Raw genomic sequence first — 22,041 nt, forward strand, 5'->3', positions numbered from 1 at the left:
TACGAATGACGAGATACTAAATGGTAGAGGACTAAAATCTGATAAAATAAAGATTAATGTTTAAAATATTATATCAAAAGGCGAATTGTATAATGGTCTTTTTAGTAAAAGAAATTATGGTGATTTGTCCAGTCTTTTATAAATTAAACCAACAGCCAATTGATTTAAATATTGTATAAAAGCTAAAAGCATAGTAATTAGATTCAAATAGAATTCCCTAATGTTTATGGGTGGCGGAGCGGAGCGGAAGGCTGTGATCATTTCCTACTTCCTTTTTTCAAAAAAAAAAATCTGAAATAGACAAAAGTTTCGTGTATAAAAATTTTTTAATAAAGTTTTAAATTTTTTAACTTTTAAGAAATGTTTGAGCGTCCACTGTTGGGGCGTAACGGAGATAAAGACATGTTAAAGATTAAAAAATTGTAAAAAAAATTGTTAGAGAAAATCCGAAGATTGAGGAGGGAGAAATAAAAATTTCAGCAGTTTAACAATAGAATAAAGCAAAACAAGGTTCTTACAATAGTCACAAAGTTGTTTGACCATCTGCATGTGCATACTTCATGGGCCCACGTCCTACAGGTTTTACAATGCTACCATAATGTTTTGTGTTGAACTACTTCTCTGCCTATGTTGCTCAATTCCTTATTGTATTTATCTTATCCACAACAAAGGTAAAACTGGTCCATTTAGTGCAATAATTTAAATCAGCAATGCCTTACTTAAAGCTCAACATACGCATGGTATGAGGATGACTTAAATTTAAAAGGGCTTGTTAGAAAAGTGTTTCACGTTTAGCATGTCAATTAATTGTTGATCTTTATAAATTTAAGGTCTTTATATTGGTATTATGCAAATTTTGCATTGATATTCTTTTTATTTAATTTTACCTTCACGTTTAAAATACTTATTAAATCAAAGCAAAAAAAGTTACTTCTTCATTAAAAAGTAGAAAAGTATCATAAAATCAATCCGGACCATTATGACCCCCAAAATTTTCGTCCATCTTAATATAAGACTGCATTTAATTTCAGGAGAAGCATGTAATATCATACAAAAAATAGAAGTCCTGGGAACTATTATTTGTGAAAAAAATTTATTTTTAAATGAATTTAACATTATTATACTAAATAATATAAAGTTCGTATATTTAGTATATCAAATGTAACTATTATGAGTCGTTATTTTTTTAAATTCAAAATGTTTAATTATTTTAAAACGTTACGTTTAAAACCATTCTTCAAAAATTGACAAATAAAGTAAATATGCTATTCCCTGTGGGAATTAAGATTAACTGTAATGTCTGTATAATATTGCTTTTTATACACTCCCTTAAGATGTCAACAAAGTATGAGTTTTATCGTAAAGTCCACACAAAAATACATTATCATACATAAATTAAATTTATAAAACAGTTAAACCAAAAACTTCGCTGTTATGTTCATATTTTTATTCTTTATAAGGCGAGAAGTCAGAAATTGCAAAAGTTAAACTTTAAAATCATATTTGCAATAATGCAAATTACCTAAGTGTTTACAAGTGTTGATTTAAAAAATTTAAGTTGGAAGTCGTGCTAAAAACGTCGTTTTAACGAGTGTATAATCTCGTGTTATATTATTTTCCAGTTTTTTAAGCTTTTGTGTTTTTATAAGCCTTACCTGCAGCTTTTTTTTTTTATTATTATTTATCTTGTTTACTTAAAATCTCTAATTGTTTCAAATAGAGGTTTGGGAATACAACTGCGCCGTTGAAAATACGTGCAAAACGTTTTGCATTTTAAAAGTGAAAGATTGTCAGACAAAAAATTTGTCATAGCATCTGTCAAAAAGGTTTGTTATTTATAGACTTAATGCATTTATAAATACTATGATGTCTATCTCACTTGAATATATGTTACTTTATAGTATGTATTCATGTATCCCATTAATTATTGTCATCCATATAATATATATACAGGTCGTATGCAGTTTTATGCACAAACGCACATCAATAAAGTTTATTATACACCTGCACATCAATGTACCTTAACGTCAATGTTGTATAAATTATTATATGTAATGATCTTTTCTAGCGAGATCCTTTTTATATACATGTAATAGTTAATGTTGTTAAGTTTCTTTTCCATACTTAATTTTAGGTTATATTCCAGGCAAATTTTGAATTAAACTCAAAATTTTCAAGTATATAATATAAAAATTTAGCTTGAGTCTTCTGCGGCTGAAAATTCAGCCACTTATAGACTAAAAATTGCTTCTGCGGCTGAAAATTAACGCATGCGCAAAGTTACATCGAGATGACAATAAATGATAACTTCAAAAAAAAATTAAATGCGCATAATGAATGTATTAATTTTGATGTAAATAATTTATGAAAAGTTTTACAACATGTTGTTTATGTGATTAATTGCTATTTTTGACCTTGTTAACAACTCTGATTTTATCTCCCATTTTTATTGTGGAGAATTTATTATTTAAATTATTTACAGTTTATATTGATAAATTTGAATACTTGCGCATGCGTTAATTTTCAGCCGCAGAAGCAATTTTTAGCCTATAAGTGGCTGAATTTTCAGCCGCAGAAGATTTAATCAAAAATTTAAGTGTATGGCTTAATTACTACAAACTAAGAAACCGTTGAAAAACTTGCAAAAAAGTAACAGCAAATGATATTGCTTTAAAAAAAACAAACTGTAATAATACGATTAATGTACGTCATGTCAATGTTTGCTTAGGCTATATTTTATTTTTATGTATTGCATCAAGTGCATTAATACTTACCATGTAATTATTTTAGAAAGTTACATACCGATAATTTAGAAAGCTCTTTTTTAAGTGCCTATTTTGTTTGTGCAATCTGTAAAACCATCCGATGACACACTTGGTAGTTATCACTTCAAAACCAATTCTTCTTATGCAGTATATATATAAAAAAAATTATCCTCGTAGTTATGGCAGCGTTATTACAGAAATTTCCATACTCCTCCTCAATCAAAAAAAGGCGTCAACTGTAATAGAAATTCAGTTTGTTGGATGATTCTAAGCTCCTGCGTATCGAAACTATGAAGACACGATAATATTTCGATACGATATTGATTGTCGTAAATGTTATGGTTACAGTTACGAAAAATTGTTGTAACTATATTTAAGATAAGTAATCTTAACTATATATAAGTTATCGTAGCTATATTTAAGATATTATCGTAACTATAACTATAAAATTTACGATAATCATTATCGTATCGAAATATTATCGTATCGTCATAGTTTCGATACGCAGTAGCTTAGATGATTATATGTATTTAGTGAAATATTATTACAGCGAGATGAAAGGTTATCCCTGGTAAAGAGTATGAAGGCCACTTTTACTAAGTGCCACTTATGTTATGATTTTTTTTACCGCCAAATCTCGAACCAGTATTATGTTTTAAAAAGTTTTTGAATTTTTTATGGCTTTAAAAGTTGGTAAAAAAAAAATCTTTCAATAAGTTGTAGTTGCAGTCATAAATGAACAATAGCAATCAACTTTTTTGTATAAGTCGATTGCTGCATTAGGTTTTTTGCATGAAAGTTGAGGAAAGCATTAAAATCACGGTCTGGCAGAAATTGGACGAGATGAATTTGCGTAAAAGAAATCAGTCTAATATTTGAGTCAGATGGTCAACAGGTAACATCTAAAAGTTGTTAGAAATTCTTTTAAAATTAACTAGGTACTATAAAATGCATTACACAATACTAATTGTCATTATAGCAAAAGTTCTAGTTACAGAAAATTTTGTATAAAATAAGTTCTATACAAGTTTAAAATGTTGTCTAAGTTTACCAAAAATGAGCTCAAAATATTATTAAAATGGTGTTGCTTGAAAATAATTTGAAATAATTTAAAAGCAAAAGATAACATTAATCTTCGGTAAGTTTTTTCTTTATTGCTGGATTTTATTTTACTTTTACTTCTTACATAAATTTAACTATAAAAAGTGTTTTTAGCAAATTGACACCTGCTGACTTAAAAATGTAAATCAAAACATATTTAGTATCTTAGCTTAAAAAACTGTCTGTTGACTAGGAAGCAAATTCACTTATATGGCTTAATTGGATTTTTAAATTATTCATTTGTCTGAGATAAGTAGCATCCAACTATAATTCATATCTGCTTTAATAACGGAACAAATTGTGTTCATTATATAAAACTAGTTGCTTGCAACAACTTAGTTATGCCACTAAAACAGCCATTAATTGAATTACATCCATTTATACTAGTTTATCATTTTTTGAAACACCCTCCTGAACTCCCTAAAAACAGACCTTATATTAAGTTCAAAAAGCTCTTTTTACAAACACTCAATTGCTTCTACTTAAATTGTTATGGTGAACATTAATAATTTTTAGTCTGATATTGAATTTTAAGTCTCTTTTTATGATTTTATTTTAAAAAATAAATATTTTATTTTTCAAATAGTGGTTAATTAACAAAATGCAATAACTCGTTATAGATAGGTTGTTTTATTAGTAATCACTAATTAGTACCTGTGTTTTGAAAAATAACACAGTAAAGATAAACAGAATTTATTGCAACTAGTATCTTCTTTTTATACGCAAAAATCTATTTCACCTAAGTACTATGGCTGACCTTTCAGATTCTAACTTTTCTTTATTTTAAAAAATGTTAAATAAAATTTAAGGATAATAATCATAGCAATAATTCTTTAGAAAGTTCAAATAGTATAAAGGTTGATTTTAGTATTTATTACTATATTTTTTATTGTTTTTATTTAAAAAACTAATTGTTGATGGCAACAATTTTTTTTAAATTCTACTTAATTTCATGTAAAAATAATATATAAAATTAAGTAGAATTTTAAAAAAGTGATATTTTTATTTCAGATAAAATATTTTTAAAGAAGTAATTTTTTACTTTGGTGAAAAAAAGCCTACTGAAAAAATTATTTACTTTTAACACATTGCTTATTGAACCATATTCAGTGGTTTTTGCTAGAGTGTGGTGGGAAATTGACACTATGGACACACAAACCATATTTTAAAAAATCTTATTTAGGCTTTCAAGATAATATTTTTAATATAACTTGAGTGTCTATTAATGATGAGTATACTTGTCAAATGTAGTGCAGAAAGTTTCAGGCGCACTATGGTAAACAAATATAGTCATGAAGAGTATTCTTGTTTTCTGTAGTGCCTATGATCGTTTTTATACAGAGTACAGAAAGCAAGTATACTCATAAGTAAAAAAAGCCAATTGAATGGTTTATTTTATTGCAGTGTAAGTTATTTACTCAAGCAACATGCATCAAAAGGACTCTTAGGAAAGATGGAACCCAGTGGCAGTTAAAAAGGCAAAATTAAAGAAAGGAGAGGTAATTTGGAGATCTCAAAATAAGATTGCAGTTTTCAAATAGAAAGACAAAAGAGATGTGCTTACCATATCTAATGTACACGTTCCACAATTGGTAAAAATTACCATTTGCCATGAAGAAGAAAAAGACCAAATATTGTGTGAAACTACAATAGTTCAATGACTAACATTGATTGAAGTGACCAGATGTTATCCTATCACTCAGGTCTCTGAAAAGCTTTAAGGTGGTACAAAAAGGTAGGAATCCATATCCTGGAATTGATGAAATTTCCAGGGTATGGATTCCTGCCTTTTCTTTCTAATTCTTTCTACCTTTACAAAATTTTCTAATGATGAAAAATTTCACCATCTTGTTGAGTTTTGAGAAAATATAATAAAAAATCTAATTGGAGAATGAAAAGGAATACCATCTGCAAGAAGACCTTTGGCAAGTTTCCATTACTTATTGACAGTTCCGCAGAGTGGAAAAAAAAACAAACCTTGCAAATAATGTAAGCAGTGTATGAAAAATCAAGTAAGAAGAGAATCAAAATATGCTTGGAGATACTGTTCTGACCAACCAGTTCTTTGTGTTGATCCCTGTTTTAGATTGTACCAACAAAACTTAAGAGAAATGGATGACACATCAATGGATTTGAGCAATGTAGATGATGTATAATATTTATATATAAATGTAATCTTTAAATCTGTAATTTTTTCCATGAAGAAGTAATTGAAAATACCTTAAAATGTATATTTATATCTTGCCCTAAAAACCGTAAAAAGTGTCTTTTTTATTAAAAATCAAAGGTGAAGTGAAATGTTAACCAATGTATGTTCTCACTTGAAAACTTAACTGGTGTATGTTTATTTCAAGATTTAAAAGCAATTTTAGAGAATAAAAACCTTCAGAATAAAAATATAATAGACTTTATGCGAGGAAAGTTTTGTTCGATGAGTATATTCATTCTCTGTATGCAACTTGTTAAATAGCAAATCCTCATTAAGTAGTAACTACTTCAAAAATTGATTTAAAAAATCCTTCTGATTTAAAATTCATATGTAAAAACTTGATTTTCTATATAAAAACTAAAATAAATAAAGTATTTTCCCAAGATTTTTATCCAATTATAAAAAAGTTTAAAAAAAATCTTTTTAAGTAGGAGAGTACAAAGTTTATGTCTGTTATCAAGCACTTATTCTCTCATGTTAATCACTAATGAAATTACATTATGTATAAGCTTTTTTTTAGTTTATATTTTATTTATAAAGACAACTATACTATATTGTTAAATTATTGTATTTCAGATGAAGAATGTATTAACATCCTTAAAAAAGTTTTCAATTCAACTCTTATGTGGTAATGATGATGCCACTCCTTTGCCAAAACCGATTTGCATTTCTATATTCTTCTTAATTGTAAGTTTATAGACAAAAAAGTTAAATAAAAACAGTTTTTTTTGTCTTCATTATTTAAGTTTTAATACCAATTATATAAGCATTTTTTAAATTTCAGCTTTTCCATGCAATGATTGTCAATGGTGCTTTTTCTTACCTGCCGCAGCTTGTCGAGGTATTTTGTAGTGTTTTAGAATTAAATCATTAAAAATGAATTTTTTTTTATGACGTTTTTTTTATACCCTTTATTTAATAACAAAAATTTCATTAAAGTTGAGTTTAATTTCCAATCAAAATTTAATTTCCAAGTGGTTTCAAGAAAAGTAGAATGTCAAGATTTTTTTCAAAGCCAAAAAAGTAACCAAGCTTTTTTGAAGGAAAATTTTTCTAAACTGATAAATTTAAAATTCACTAATTCAATTTTTTTTTATTTTTTACAGTTTCAGTTTTGCATATAAAAAAATAAAAACTATATTACACATTGTCCTCTTCTCAATGAACTTTTATCAATTACTACTTTATTGAGTAATAATAAAGTGTTTATTTTTACTAAAGCGTTGTATAAAAATGAAAATGTGGACAAGTTTAATCCGATTCAAAGATTCATATAAGTTTCAGAGAAGATTTGAAAGTTAAGATGCAAAGAAATGGGCTGAAAAGCAATAAACAAAGTTCTCATATATCTTTTCTAAATTTAACTCCAAGTCTTGGCAATCAAAAAATAATAGAGTAACTGTTTCAGAGAATAGTGTCAGAGATTCTTTAAAAGCAAATAAAAAATGGCTCATAGTGTCATTCTGGGTTTTGAAGGCCCTAAAAAACCAACAAATATGAGAAAGGCAAATTTAAGTAAAAGAAAATCCAATGATCATATACTAGAATCTTACAAAATCTTATCAAATATAATAAAAAGCATTTTAATTTCTAAAAATGATGCAGTATATGCAACAGTTAGAAGTTAGTAACTCTTGCACATGGTTCTTATGTAAAGTTTTTACGTAGTTTTTATGTATGGCTGATGTATGTTTATGGTCTACCTTAAATTAAAACAATCCTTAACAAAAATTCTAGGTACTAACCATGTCAGGGGTTTTCTTTACTTGAGATATTTCCATCTTACTGCTAACAAGTGTAAAATTTAGCATTTAAGAAAAAAAGCAACTGAGTACAGAGGTTTACAGCAACCTTTTGATGTGGTACCATGGCTCAAGAAGACCTTTCCAGATAGCAGTTATGGGTATAATTCAGGGGGAAGAAATAAGGCTAGTAAATGGAATGAAGTGACTATATTAAGTGATCAAACAAATAAAGTAATATATAATTATTGCAAAGAGAGCATAGTTAATAATAAAAAGTGTTAAGAGTCATTTGGATAAGTGCAGAAGAAAGAAAAAAGGAAGTTCTAATGATTCCAAAGTATTTAGCAAAATACAGTAGTGCAAGTAAGTTTAAGTGCACTCATTAATTTTTAATATTTGATTTGGACAGATGAAATTAAAACTAATATATTTGGATCAGATGGTATAAGATATACTTGGAGAAAGCCTAATTCACCATTAAATGCTCAAGATTTTACACCAACCGTTAAATATGGCGGAGGAAAACTCTTGTTTTGGGGATGTTTCTGTGCTCGTGGAGTCGGTGAATTAGTGAAAATTAATGGAATAATGAATGCTGATGACTATATCAACATCCTTAAGGTCGGATATTTCAAGTCCCTTCGAAAATGGGTCAGAACTGTACATAACACAATGTTCATGCAACACAACAACCCCAAGCATAAGGCTGATAAGACCATTAAATTCCTTCATGAGAAGAAATTTGAAGTCGTTGACTGGCCAGCACAAAACTCTGATCTTAACCCACTCGAAAATTTATGGGCAATAGTTAAACAACCGGTCTACAACTTTCCTACTCCACCCAAGAATAAGGATGAACTTTGGGCTCATGTACAAGAGGTTTGGTACTCAATTACACCCGAGGAATGCTGCAAATTGGTTGCTAGTGTTCCTGAAAGAATTCAGGCTGTAATTAAATCTAAGGGAGGATACGCTCGATAATAATTTACTACAATATGTTACTTGCTTTCATTTGCAATAAAATTGTCACCATTAGCTCTTCACATAAAAGTTTAAAAAAAAATTCAATATCCTCTAAATTTAATAAAAAGCAATATTTTCAGTTAGCTAAGTCTTAAATTTAATTAATAAAACTAAAATTTTATTTTTCTTCACAGCTTTTCTATTAAAAAAAATATAAAATATTTCTTTGTTCAAACATGGTGACAATTTTGGCACATACTGTATATATGCTTTTTTTTTTTCAATTATTTACAATAAAAATTTTAAATATGCATTTTAAATAGAAAATTTTCATAATAAACTTGTGTAAGCCTATTCAAACTTTGAATTAAGTTAAATTAACTACTAAGGAGAAAACAAATAAAAGTAAAGAAATTTATACTTTCATTTTTAGGTATTTGTAGTACACACTGACAATGAAAATAAAATGTCTATAATGAGAGAACTTTTGTGAGCTGAAATCTCTAAGCTGATAACTTATGGTTGCTCTGTTCATTTTCTAAATTTAGTTGAAAAGGATGCCTCTCTGAAGTTCATAATAAAGAATATTGTAGAAATTCATAGATATTTTCATATTCATCACTGCGTATGTACCAAATTCTAGAATGTTATTGACTTACTGATCATATTCTGTGATACAATGTTATGAAATAAAATAGCTGTGTTAACAATATAGGCCTAAGTAAAAAATATGGCAAAAGAGATCCTAACTATTGTACACCAAATTTATTTTTTAATATTTTTTTGTTAAATTTAAAAACAACTGTACTATAGGGATGGTTAATGAAAAAAGGTGGACTGATGCCACAGCTACTCAATGATACTTGCTGAAACTCCCAATTAGATTGTGTAAAGACAAATCTAATTACTCCCTGATGTCGACATTAGAGGTGAGCATATGGAGTCCATTGATCCTTCAATCAGAAGATTAATTGAGCATCTGTCAATACAGAAAGAAGCAATAAATTTACAAGCACAACTGAAAATTGTTGGTGCTGCATTAGATCAGGTTTATAACTTAGTTTTTTTAGTTAGTTGCCGGATGTATTAAAGTTAATGATGGTAAATATATTAAAGCTAGATATTTCTGGCACCATAACATCATTAATTTTATTTACATAATTACAAACTAAATTATTGTTTGTTGTAGTTGCAAGAAGTTGATACAACATTGTCTGAAACAGTTGAAATTCGGCAAAGCCTCAGACATGATGAAAAATTGGCTCTGTACAAAGATGATCTTTTAAAGAGGTTTAAGAAGGCAATCATTCCATATCATTTTCTGACCAATTTAACAGATCCAAAATATGAAGGTTACATACTATCAAATTGTAAAATAGTTAAAATGTGATCAAGTTTAAACAAATAACAAAGTTCCCTATTTTGGTAAAATTTACATATAAATTTACTACTTTTATACCCTTACTTATATAATGATATATTCAGTATTTACTTAGAATGAACATTGAATAGAAGTCAAGAAGATGAAGCTGAGGAATGAATGAATGAAATCTTTACTGAATTTATGGCTAGCTACTATGGATTTAAACTAAAAGATGCTTATTGTTTTCCTACATATTTATTCAATGATTGTGTAAAAAGCACAACATCAGCAACAAATTGATGGAGAATTATAGAAATGAAGGAGTCTAATTCTTCAAAATTACCTGGAAATGTTGCAAGATTTTTATGACAGTTGCACACTTGTCTCAATTATAAAATATATAACACTAAACTCCTCATTTTGTTATCATTAGAACAATTGTTGAGTAGCATCTAATCTTTAGTGTTAATGGAAACTAATTTATGAATCAAAAAGTTATAAATAAAAAAATTGAGACCACAAAGTTGGGTTTTTAGTGGGTTTTTGCTCTTGGGTTTTTGGGCGGGTTTTTGGGTAGGTTTTTGGGTTTGGGTTTTTGGGTAGTGTACCAACCCTGGTTCCAACAGGATGAAACTCTGAGCTATTTGGCGAAATAGAACTAACAGTTTGTAAAAAACAATGACTACTTTTTCGCCTAAAAAGCTTTTGGCCTTCCTTCAGCCCAGATTTGAATCCACTTGATTATTCAATCTGTAATGTTGTGGAGATAAAGGTTTGCAAAAAGGCCCACTCATGTCTCAGGTCTCTCAAGTAATAACATGTCAAACAATAACATGTCAAGAAAGTTCCTCTTGCCCAATACTATATTAGCAAATACTTTCATATATACCCAATACTATATTAGCAAATACTTTCCTGTATCTTCTCTTTACTTTTGAGTTCTCATTTTTCTCAATTATTATCTCATAAGGTAAAAATATGTAGTCGAATACAAGTTTATTTCCTAAAATGAGATAAAAAGAAATTCTTTCGTAAAAATTGATCTTTTATTAAACCCTGAGGTGTTTGATAGAAAACTCTCCTATATTAAGAACCATTGCCAACATAACTCAACTTCTTCTCTCACTCTACTTCTGCAACACAGATGTTTAATGATCCAGTTTTTACAATATTAACCATGATCTTTTTTTGTATTGTTTCATTTTATTTTTTTTCTTCTAAATTATAATTAGTTAAATAAGTTTAGTCTCATCTTCTAGAGTTCTTCAAATTTTCCAATTGTTAAATTTACAATTTTCCTCTCATAGGTAATAAATTTTTAGTCTCCACTGCTACTAAAATCCATAACTAAACTGCAATTTGGTTGCAAGTTTAATACTGAATTTATTTTTATCTTTCAAATATGAACATTGTTTTGTTATAACTTTTGATTCAACATTTAAGCTGCAACTATAATTGCAACTATAATTGCAACTATAATTGTGCATTTATTTCACTTTTACTGCAGTTCTATTGGGGTGTGGTTACACAGACCAATAGAATTGCAATAAAGGTTTATTTTAAATGTTTATGTTTTTCTCTTCCTAATAAATATAAAAATTTCTTTGATGGTCTAATTTTCTTATCATTTGTAAATTTTATAACATTTTGTAAAACATTTTTCTTCAGGAGTTTGGAGCTTCTCAATTAGAAATAGGTTGGTTTTGATTTACAAAGTTGTATAAAATTTAAAATTTGAAAAAAGTTTTATTAAAATTTATCTTCTTTTTTTAAATTAATGTGTATTGATTGGTATTTTTATATTGTGTTTGTGGTTATGCAAAATTAGGGTATAAGAGTTATTCGTTAGCAAAAAATCATTTGATTCACTCATTTGTCTAATATTGTGTAAATTGTATAGAAAAATGTTTGTTGGATAAATTATATTTATCTGATAATTTAAAAGGATAATTTTGTTTTAGGAAAGAAAGTTGGAATGCTGGCATCTACCATATATATATGTATGGTATTCAGTAGGTATAAAATGTTTTAGAATAATTTACAAATGAAGACCATGGAAAAAACAAATTTTTATCTTACTTTTTATTGCCCTTTTTTTCTTCTTGCTATACTAAATATTGTTCTGAATATGTAAACAAGTTGAAAAATCACCTATGTAACTAGTAAAGAGCAGATAAAAGTACACAATCAGTAGAGAGTAACCAGTAAAGAGCAGTTAAGAATGAGACAATTTCAAACTTTAAAATCCAAACTTTGAAATATTTCTCAAAATTTGCTAAATGTGACATGACTATTTTTTTCTCTGTGATCTTCAAATGTAATACACAATTTATTTTTTTCCTCAATATTGTTTAAGTGTTGTATGGGGATATATTTGTGACAAAAAGGGAAGAAAGTTTTCAATCTATCTCTGTTGTTGTGGCCTTATTGTTACAACTGCCTTATTTGCATTTACTTCCAACTATACATGGGCTCTTACTACTAGATGTCTTCAAGGTTTTTTTATGGGTATGTGTTAGATTGTATTATTTTCATTAAAAGGATTTTTTCTTTCTTTGTAAAAACAGTTATAGTTTCAATTACAAAAATATTCCTTACAATTTAAAATGTAGGCTTAGTAGTAATTGGAAAAGTGGTACTTTCTGAGATAGCAGATGATTCTAATCTTGCTGCTGCAATTACTTTGCTTTATGCTTCGTTTAATCTTGGTTTGATTCTTGGGCCAAGTATATCAGGTAAATTTTGTTTGCTATCATCTTGCTAATTATGTAACAATAATTTTATTAACTAATGGAATCTTTATAATTACTAACTTTCTCTTTTGCTTCAGGTTTTCTTGTTTTCCCAGTAAATAAGTATCCAAAAGTATTTTCCAAAGGTTAGTTTTAAGTTTACTACTAATATGGTATAGTCTATTCATTTTTTAAATGGCATTTTTAATGGTGTATACAAATGTAAAATGTATGTTAATTTCTAACACAACACACTTTTAACATACCATCTTTTGTTTAAAATTTGTTATGAGTTGATTTTCATAAAAATATTTTTGTCAAAAAGTTCATTTGAAGTTTTTTTATATTCAGTTTCGAGAATCAAAAGATTTTCTTTTAAAAAGAAGTTCAATCTAATATGAAAAAAAAGACATAATTTATACATTTACAACTTTAAAAGACAATGACGATTAAGATTTAAAAAAAAAATTTTTTGTAAACATATTGAGAAAATCTTACTTTTTAAGATCTATTTGCTTTCTCCATTTTTTGTTGAGCTTTTCAATCTTATCTGTTATGGTCCATAAATTCAAAACAAATAAATGAAAAAGAGGTGGAAATGTATCATTTACGTGAAAAACCATATAAAAAATCCAAAAATGCCTGTTTTTCAGTTTTTACACCTAATGCTTCTAAGGATCCTTAAACCTTTAAATTTGGTAAAATTGCTTATTTTTATGCATGTAACCAGAGTATATTTTGAACCTAAAAGAACACCCTTATATATATATATATATATATATATATATATATTTATGATTAGTAAAAGACTTCTTCACTCAAGAGTGCTCAATAGCCTGCTGGCAAGAGCAATTACATAGAAGATACAGCGAAGGATGACAACTTTGTTGGTACTTAAAGTTTCATACCGGCGTGCCGGCAATCATCAGCCAAAATACATAATCTATGTAATACATAATTTATGTATTTTGGCTGATGATTGCCGGCACGCTGGTATGAAACTTTAAGTACCAACAAAGTTGTCATCCTTCGCTGTATCTTCTATATATATTATATATATATATATATATATATATATATATATATATATATATATATATATATATATATATATATATATATATATATATCTGTACTTTTAGATTTGAAGACCCAGTTTTGTTATTTTTAGGTGGGTTTTTTGACAGTTATAAAATATTTTTACCCAACTTTTTATTTGTGGTTGGAGTTACCCTGTCAATGATTGCCAGTTCATTGCTGATACCTAAGGATACAAAGTATGGCCATTTTTCTTGTTTTCAAAAATAGATTTTATTAACATAATTGTCAATTAGTACTTCAGAATTAATTTTATAACTCATTTGGTCTTTTTTTTTTTTCATTCTTTAGGAAAGATAAAAGCCCAAAAGTGAACATAGAGGAATCAATAAATAATTCTTTGATTTTAAGTAAAGACATGGATATTTATTTAAAATATTCACTAAAATTTTCCAAATCGAACTCAACAGTAAAAGAAACATCAAAGTTGATTGAATCAAAACCAACTAAATCTTTATTTTCTATGTTGAAAAACTCATCATTAGGAAAGCTGTTCGGGTAAATAAAAGTATTAATATTTCTTTTATTTTTAAAAGAAAATTCTGAATTGTGTTTTAAAATATAACAAGCAAAAGTAACAATATGATAAGCAACAAGTAAAAAGTGTTGGTGCATAATGTTTTCATTTCTACATATTACATGAATCATAAATATTAGTTGAAATAAAATTTGTTATCAAGAAGTATTCTTTTATATTTATGTTTATATTTTGTTTCAAAATTATATTCTTAACTGTTTAATGATGACTTTTATAAATTACTTCAAGGTGTCCTAAATTCCTGGTTGTTCTTACTTCATATTTTTTGTTTTCTGTTGCTTGGGTTGGTTATGAGGAGTTGTTCCCAGTGCATGCTGCAACTGACCCAATTTACCGTAATGTTTTATTCTATTCTCAGGTTTTTTATATCACATGATTAATTTCAGGAAAATTTTTTTCCTTTTTTTATTTTAACTATGTAATTATTACTTATTTAACTAATAATTATATAATTATTTCTTCCATGGCAGTTTTTTTCATATCAACATTTACTAGTTTTTAGTTGGTTATCATTTTAAGTCAAAACTTTTATACTATTGAATAAAATTTCACCAGATTTATTATACTTTTAAATTTGATCAAAATATTGATTAGATTTATATTTTCTTTTCTCCCTTCACAATTGATAAAATTGCTGAAACCATTTACCATTAAGAAAAAAAATTATTTTATGTTTTTTTAAGTTCATTTTTATATATCTATCTCCGATTTAAAAAAAGTTTTGACAGTATGTTGTTAAACATGTTTCATGAACATTGCCAAAATTTCAAATTAAAATGTTTATTCAGATTTTGTGGTACATTTTGTAAGGTTTACCCAAACTTCAACTTCAGTCAGTAGCTAAAATTCGTATATTTGGGGTCCTATATTTTTGCAATGAAAGGGTAATATATCTTAAAATTGTGGTTTCTTAGTAAACCAAAGGTGCAGATCACAAATAATTTATTACAAATTTCATATTATGCCTACATTTTAGTCTATGGTTCGCCAAATATCGTCACAAACGCAACACTATAAATATTTTTTATTTATTTGTAGGGTCATATCTCTAAAACTAAAGGTTTTTGAATATTGCTATTTTGTCTAAAGGTTCTACATACTATCATAATGATATGGATTAAAAATTTGCTATTTTAAAAATTTTTCTGCTGAGTTATTTTGAAAGCAATATGGCGAAAAATGTGAAAAACCCTAAAATAACGTGTGTTTAAACCCCTAAAACATGATGTGGGCAAATTTTTTTTGTTTTTGTAATTGTATTATTGGAAAGACCTTATTTCAAAATTTTGGAAACAATAAAAATTGTCTTGGAGAGATTTTTCTTATGAACAAAAAAAACTTGGTCAATATATAAATTTTTTGAATTTTACAATTTCGTCCTAAACATAAAGATTTATCATACTGCATCAAAATCAAAGCTTATTGTGCCAAAAATCAAAATATTTTAATGTTCAAAAAATATTTTTTAACATTTGCTTGAGTTATTTCTAGGAATTCCAAATTTGAAGCTATTTTAAATATGTAAATTGATTCCAAATTACATATTTAAAATAGCTTCAAATTTGGAATTAGTGTCTGAAACAACAATCTTGCAGCATTTGATGTGACGTGAGTAGAACTTCTCTATTAAATATTTTTGTAAATTTCAGAGTTCAACAAAGGGTAGTCCGTATATTAGTTCATGAGTTTTTATAACAATTATTGCATCAAAATAAATAAAATAATTATAAAAATTCAAATAAATTATAGATAGTTTGAGTTTTTTTCTTTTAATCAAATCTTTTAATTAGATCATTTATTTTTTTTAAATCAATTCCATATTAAGCAATTACTTTATTTTACAAATGAAAAAAATCTTAACAACTTACAAAATCCTTTGAAAAAGTTTAATTAAAAGCAGACTAACATTAAGGTTAAGTATGCTAAAGAAAATAAAAGTTTCATGTTTCAATACATGATATCAAAATATTTCGAATATATGTTTTCCTTCCAAATATATATTAGAAATAAAAAAAAACATGCTTGTATGCTCTTTTTTTTTTAAAAAAAGGTTTTTTTTATTGAATATAAGTTCAGATAATTCAATAAGTTAAGATTTGTACAATAAGATAAAATAATCTGATAAATTAAGATAACATAATAAGTTTAGATAATCTAAAAAGATAAGGTAATCTAATAAGTTTAGATAACCTAAAAAGATAAGGTAATCTAATAAGTTTAGATAATCTAAAAAGATAAGGTAATCCATTAAGTTTAGATAATTCAATAAGATTATGTAATAACTTAAGATAGTATAAGTTGAGAAAACATGATAAGTTGGGATTTTTTCATTAAAACATGAAACCTAAATGTCTGAAGTTTTTGGTACAATTTTTATTTTGCTGATACTTTTTAAAATTAATTTTTTTCATTCAAAGAATACTGTTTAACATTAAAATATTAACTTCAGAAAATATTTTTGTAGATTTCATTTAAGGTATATACTTTTTCTCTTTTTTTTTTTTTTTCACGGTAAAGATGGATTTGGAATTACATCATCAGATGTTGGAATGTTGTACTTGATTGCTTCTTTAATGGTTGTATTGTTGCAGTTTACAATTCTTAAATATGTAAGAGTAAATATTTTATGCTTTAAAAACTTTAAATCTTGAAGTTGATGTCACGCTTATTTAATATGGCTTATCTTTATCTTTATATCTCTCTCTCTATATATATTATGTTATAATATCTATTTTTACGCTCATTATCTTATAATCTTTACTTTAATTTTTTTAGCTGGTGTGCAGATATGGCTCTAAAAAGGTATTTTATTTGTGTAGGCAGTTTTTAACATGTATGTTTTTAGATCTGAGTTTATGTTTTTTTTTTTAATGAAACAGCATTCATAAAACATATATTGTTTGTTTTACTACGCATTTTTTGCAAGCCACATTTGAAAGATTTGATAATAATTTTATCATCGACAAGTGTTTAAATTATATTAAACTCAAACTAGTTTGACTTTGCTTAAGCATTTCAATTGAAAGCTTTCTAAATGTAAGGCTCCTATTATTAACTAATTTTTGAGTTTAGCTCCTCACAATTTGTAAGTTATCTAAGTAAGCTGTCTGTCACTTTTGAAATTAAAAGCAGTTTTGCCAACACATTTGTTTACACAAGAATAATGTCTCAGGTTTTTCAGTTTTATCAAAATGAGTTTCAATCTCTGGCAATTGAGTCAAATCAATCATAACCTGCTTTGTTAACTTTCGGAACTGATATGGTTTGTAATAATGGTTTCAATTAAAGATTCTTGTTTTTTGCTTTTCGAAGTTTGTAACATTCTGAAACATAAGTGGCAAAGTTGATGTAGTAATGATAATATGGCTCTTGTATTATTTCAATTTCATATTTTAATTGTGTTTATGGTTCTGCATTTTAATTTTCTACGTGCTAAACTCAAAGTTCTCTAAGAGTTCAACTTAAAAACTGAATTTTAACTTAAATTCTTACACAGCCAAATGTCTGGTCATTTGATTTTACATTTAATATTTTCAATTTTTTTTTTCCTTTGAAAGTTTTAGTTTGTTAACCAAACTTTTGTCTTCAGGTTTTTTGTGGATCGGCTTTGATTTTCAGTTTGGCTGTAGTTTTGATTCCTACTTTTGGTTTAGTTAAAAACAGGTTGGTAATACATTTTAAATATTTTGTCCATAAAAAATGAAAGTCTATAAAAAATTTTTAGAAGATAACTGTAACAAGCAAAATACTTCTGCATTTTACACCAATAAAAAAAATTAGCTTTTTTACAAAGCGCTGGAAATAATTATGTAATTATTTCAAATGAATTTGAACATCAGTTTATACTCGACATAAAAAGTTAGACCTTAGTGAGAGTTGGGTGTTGAGAGTTGGGTTTTGGGAGTTGGGTGTTGAGGAATAATAAAGATATGTCTGAAAAAAAGGTTGTTTTAAAAATGTGATGATTTGTAAATAACCGAATAATGATATTAAAATTATTTTTGGTTCTTTAAGTATTTTTTTAAAATTAGTTTAAAACTGAGACAACACAAACCCAATTAAAAAAAAAAAAAAAATTCTATCCATTATGCGCAACATTCTATTACCAGTAGGTAAATTTTTTTGCATAAAAAGACTTATAATAATTTGTTCTCGTTTGTTAATTTTTTCGTAACCAAGGTGATCCAAGGTGATTTCTTAACCAAGGTGCATTGGGAAAAAAGTAATTAACAAAGAAAAGAAAGAGCTTTAAAAGGAAAAACTACATTAGAAATATTTATCCCTTAAGTTTTTTTCAACTAATAAATTTTAATTGTGTTAAATGTAATAAACGCATAATCCATAGAAACAGCATATATTAATAAACTTTAACGAATTAGTCATTCAAAAGAATTTCGTTTATGTATGCTAATTTTAAAGATTTCAACAAATTATTATAACTTGATGATAATTGGCGCCGAAGATTTTTTGGGAATTTGATAAAGTAAATAAGTTTCTTAAACTGCGATTAGTATAATGCGCAGTAGTTTTAAACAAGAATTTAAGCAATTAATAAAAATTAAACCTAAAAAAATGCTCCAAATAACTTAAAAGACATGCTTAAAGCATGTCCCTGCATGATGTAGCTGTATAGAAAGTACTATGTTTTTTTTCTCAATTCGTTTAAAAAAATCATTGAAATTGTATTGAATCAAATTGAATGAAATTGTATTAAATCAAAAATCATTGAAATTGCATTCACATCGCGTTGATATTTATATAAAAACCGAATCTCAACCAAAGAAAAAACACAGCCTGAAACCGACACTCATAACTTTTTTTTTTTTTTAAAAACAAAAAAACAAAAAAAAAACAAAAAAAAACCGGCATATTTCTTTTTGTCTTTTTCAGCGTGTTATAAAAAATTTTATGTTTTTACTTAATGACCTTTTTAAATTGCACATCTTGATCAAAACATGTTGCTATCATTTAGACCTGCCTTTTGGATATTGGTGTGCTTTGACCAGATACTTATTCGAGCGATGCTAATGGGAGGATTTTTATCTATAAACATTATTGTAAATAATTCTATTGAGCCTTCGTTGCTTGGTGCTGCAAACGGTTTAGGGGTTGCTATGACGGCTTCAGGAAGGTTTGATGTGTTTTTTTTTTTTTGACAGTTTTCATATTCATATAGCTGCTTGTTAAACTATTAATTGCCATTTAAGTTAATATTTAGTGATCTAAAATTTTTCTTTAGAATGATTGGTCCCATATTTTATGGCAATGCATACACGTGGGCTATGGAAAGAGTGGCTAGTGCACGATCGAACAAGAAAGAAGCTTTTTTCCCGCTTAACGAGTACTTTCCGTTCATACTTACAGCTGTCACCATGATTTCGGCGTTCCTGCTCTCCACTCGCATACCTGTAAGTTTCGACAAGAAGAAAGTTGTTACTGGAGAAAAAAACAGTTTTGTAAATGTTACAACTAGTTACGTTAAGTTCATTAACACATAAATAAATTTGTTTGTTTCTATAGAGTTGTGTTAAATATATTTTAAAGAATTGCTCAAGATTATCAATCATTTTGTTTATTTAAATTTAGTAGTTGTTTTATGTCTTTCTAAATTGTCGTTTGTTTATGTCGTATTTTTATGCCTTGATTTAAATAAAAACATTTACGTAGACTTTTAAACGGATTTTTCAAAAAACAATCTTGTAACTTACTTAAAGTATAGAGTTATGGGTCATTCAAAATGTACACAACGACTAATGGGTAGGAGGATATTTAGCTTTTTCGTAGCGAACCGTTACAGAAATTTCGGGGGTAGGGTAGTGTCAAGCAGTTACATAGACACAAATATGAAATTTTTTAAATAAAATTCCTTACCAGAGTACTCCTGGACAATTCGACTGTTTGGCTTTAAAATGTGCATTTTTTTGTGTGTTGTTTTTGTAATAGATTTTTGTTAATGAAGGTGAATGTTTTTGTATAGGATGTTGCTTCTCCCAAGAAAATGACTATTGAAAAAGTGGATATGGTAGATAAGTTGAAAACCTTTTGAAAGTTAGTAAGCAAATTTATGTCAGATTCAATGGACAACAACAAGAACCTCAGTATGTTCGCAGATATAGCGTGAAATAAAAAAGAAGGAAAAACGATATTGAAACAAAATACGGAGCACACAAACTCAAATCTCCAACAACTGATAAAGCCAATACAAAGGTTGAAGCCACAAATTGTAGTTTGAGTTACAGTTATACAATTAAGAGTTCAACCATTTCTCCCAATAAAAAATCAGCCTAATTGTTCTAAGAAAAAAAAAAAGTTGTTATAGCAACCATCCATAATAGGTGGCAATTAAAAGCTTTTTTTAAGCAGTTGATATCTTAAAAACTGTTAAACATTCCTAAAATTAAACATTTTAAACAAGAATCTTTAAAAATAGTTCTGTTAAATTAAAGTTTTTTGCTTAAAAAATATCTAAATTAGGGACGAGAATTTTTTTTTATTTATAAGCTTGGATTTAATTGTGTTTAGCTTAAGTTGCAAGTACTAGTCAGAGAAACAGACCCTAAAAATTTCAAAACTTTAGCATTTATAGTTCAATAGATATCATTTGCTAAAACTGGTTCATCGATAAAATTATTGTTATAGATCGATACAATCATCGATAAAGTAAATATCGATAAAACTCATATTAAGTAAAAGAACTACAAGGTTTAAAATTTGTATGTAAAATCATTTTACGTTAAACACAAAACCCTATTGGAGATAAATTGATAAAAGACTGTCATCACTTAGACCCCTGTAAATAGAGTGACGTAATATTGGTAAAAACAATCCAACCTTTTTAATACTTACTAAATAAGCAATCTGCTTTATGGAAACACTCAAATAATTTTGCAATCTGTTTCTCGTGTTAATTGTTAATTTGTCTTTACCTTCAATACGTTTAACCCTTTTGCATAAGTCGGTTTTCTCACTCTTTTTCTGGATTTATGACTACAAGGTGCAGACGCTCAACTTTCATATCCTCTCCGTTAGAATTTTCAATTAATTTAGACATTGTTTTAATATCTAATATTTTTTCAGATAATGTGGTGGCAAAGTATCATTTGAGACAAACCCACGAAATTATAATTCTAGTTAAAGAAATAATAATAATAAAAAAAAAAACTCATAGAAGAAACTAGCCTTTTTTTTTGACTAAGTTTTCCGTCAGAGGCAATTTCCATTTTGACACTCCAGACACCACAGTTTACCTGTATTACCTGTATTACCTGTGTTACCAGTTTATCTGTAACTAAAAAACATAAAAGCTTTTTTCTTTTTTTTTTGTAAAAAAGCCATAAACTCTGTGGTAAATCATTTCATGAAAGAAGGTTACGCAAGAGCTGCTATTTACAATAATATCAAGAGATGCAGAGAAGGTAAAGATATTAAACAAAAACATTAAGGCCTTCAATCGAAGCTATGAAACGAATAAAAATTGTTTTGAAAAGAGCTTCAAAAAATAAGGTTGGTGTAAGTTTGGATAAACTA

The 22,041-nt window shown here is 27.2% G+C and overlaps 1 protein-coding gene and 1 pseudogene across 3 annotated transcripts; both read left to right on the forward strand.

Annotated features, from left to right (window-relative positions):
- The first annotated feature begins 1,693 nt into the window (after positions 1–1,693).
- On the forward strand, positions 1,694–20,178 carry LOC145192680 (uncharacterized). 2 transcript variants are annotated; one of them, XM_090093023.1, is made up of 16 exons: positions 1,694–1,826; positions 6,652–6,762; positions 6,860–6,916; positions 11,815–11,842; positions 12,108–12,162; positions 12,503–12,654; positions 12,759–12,881; positions 12,977–13,024; positions 14,050–14,155; positions 14,268–14,474; positions 14,743–14,849; positions 17,032–17,123; positions 17,290–17,316; positions 18,104–18,177; positions 19,487–19,645; positions 19,754–20,178. In XM_090093023.1, exons 2-16 carry the CDS (start codon positions 6,652–6,654, stop codon positions 20,010–20,012), a joined length of 1,605 nt encoding a protein of 534 aa, XP_089949149.1. In that variant the 5' UTR covers positions 1,694–1,826; the 3' UTR covers positions 20,013–20,178. The 2 variants fall into 2 exon arrangements, with proteins under 2 accessions (XP_089949149.1, XP_089949155.1); XM_090093029.1 differs by lacking the exon at positions 1,694–1,826 and adding an exon at positions 2,769–3,660.
- Positions 9,250–10,268, forward strand: LOC149894759 (uncharacterized; annotated as a pseudogene). Its single transcript, XR_016454114.1, has 3 exons — positions 9,250–9,408; positions 9,597–9,831; positions 9,973–10,268. The product of XR_016454114.1 is annotated as an uncharacterized LOC149894759 (transcript).
- Positions 20,179–22,041: the final 1,863 nt, after the last annotated feature.

This window comes from Hydra viridissima, unplaced genomic scaffold, assembly GCF_058129835.1.
Source record: "Hydra viridissima isolate aposymbiotic clone 2 unplaced genomic scaffold, HvirCarnegie_v1 scaffold_1, whole genome shotgun sequence".
NCBI lineage: Eukaryota > Metazoa > Cnidaria > Hydrozoa > Anthoathecata > Hydridae > Hydra > Hydra viridissima.

Coding starts and splice junctions, on each gene's coding strand:
- LOC145192680 (XM_090093023.1), top strand. CDS start 6,652: ATGAAGAATGTATTAACATCCTTAAAAAAGTTTTCAATTCAACTCTTA. Junction 6,763..6,859: donor TTTCTATATTCTTCTTAATT/GTAAGTTTATAG, acceptor TTTAAATTTCAG/CTTTTCCATGCAATGATTGT. Junction 17,317..18,103: donor GCAGATATGGCTCTAAAAAG/GTATTTTATTTG, acceptor TTTTGTCTTCAG/GTTTTTTGTGGATCGGCTTT.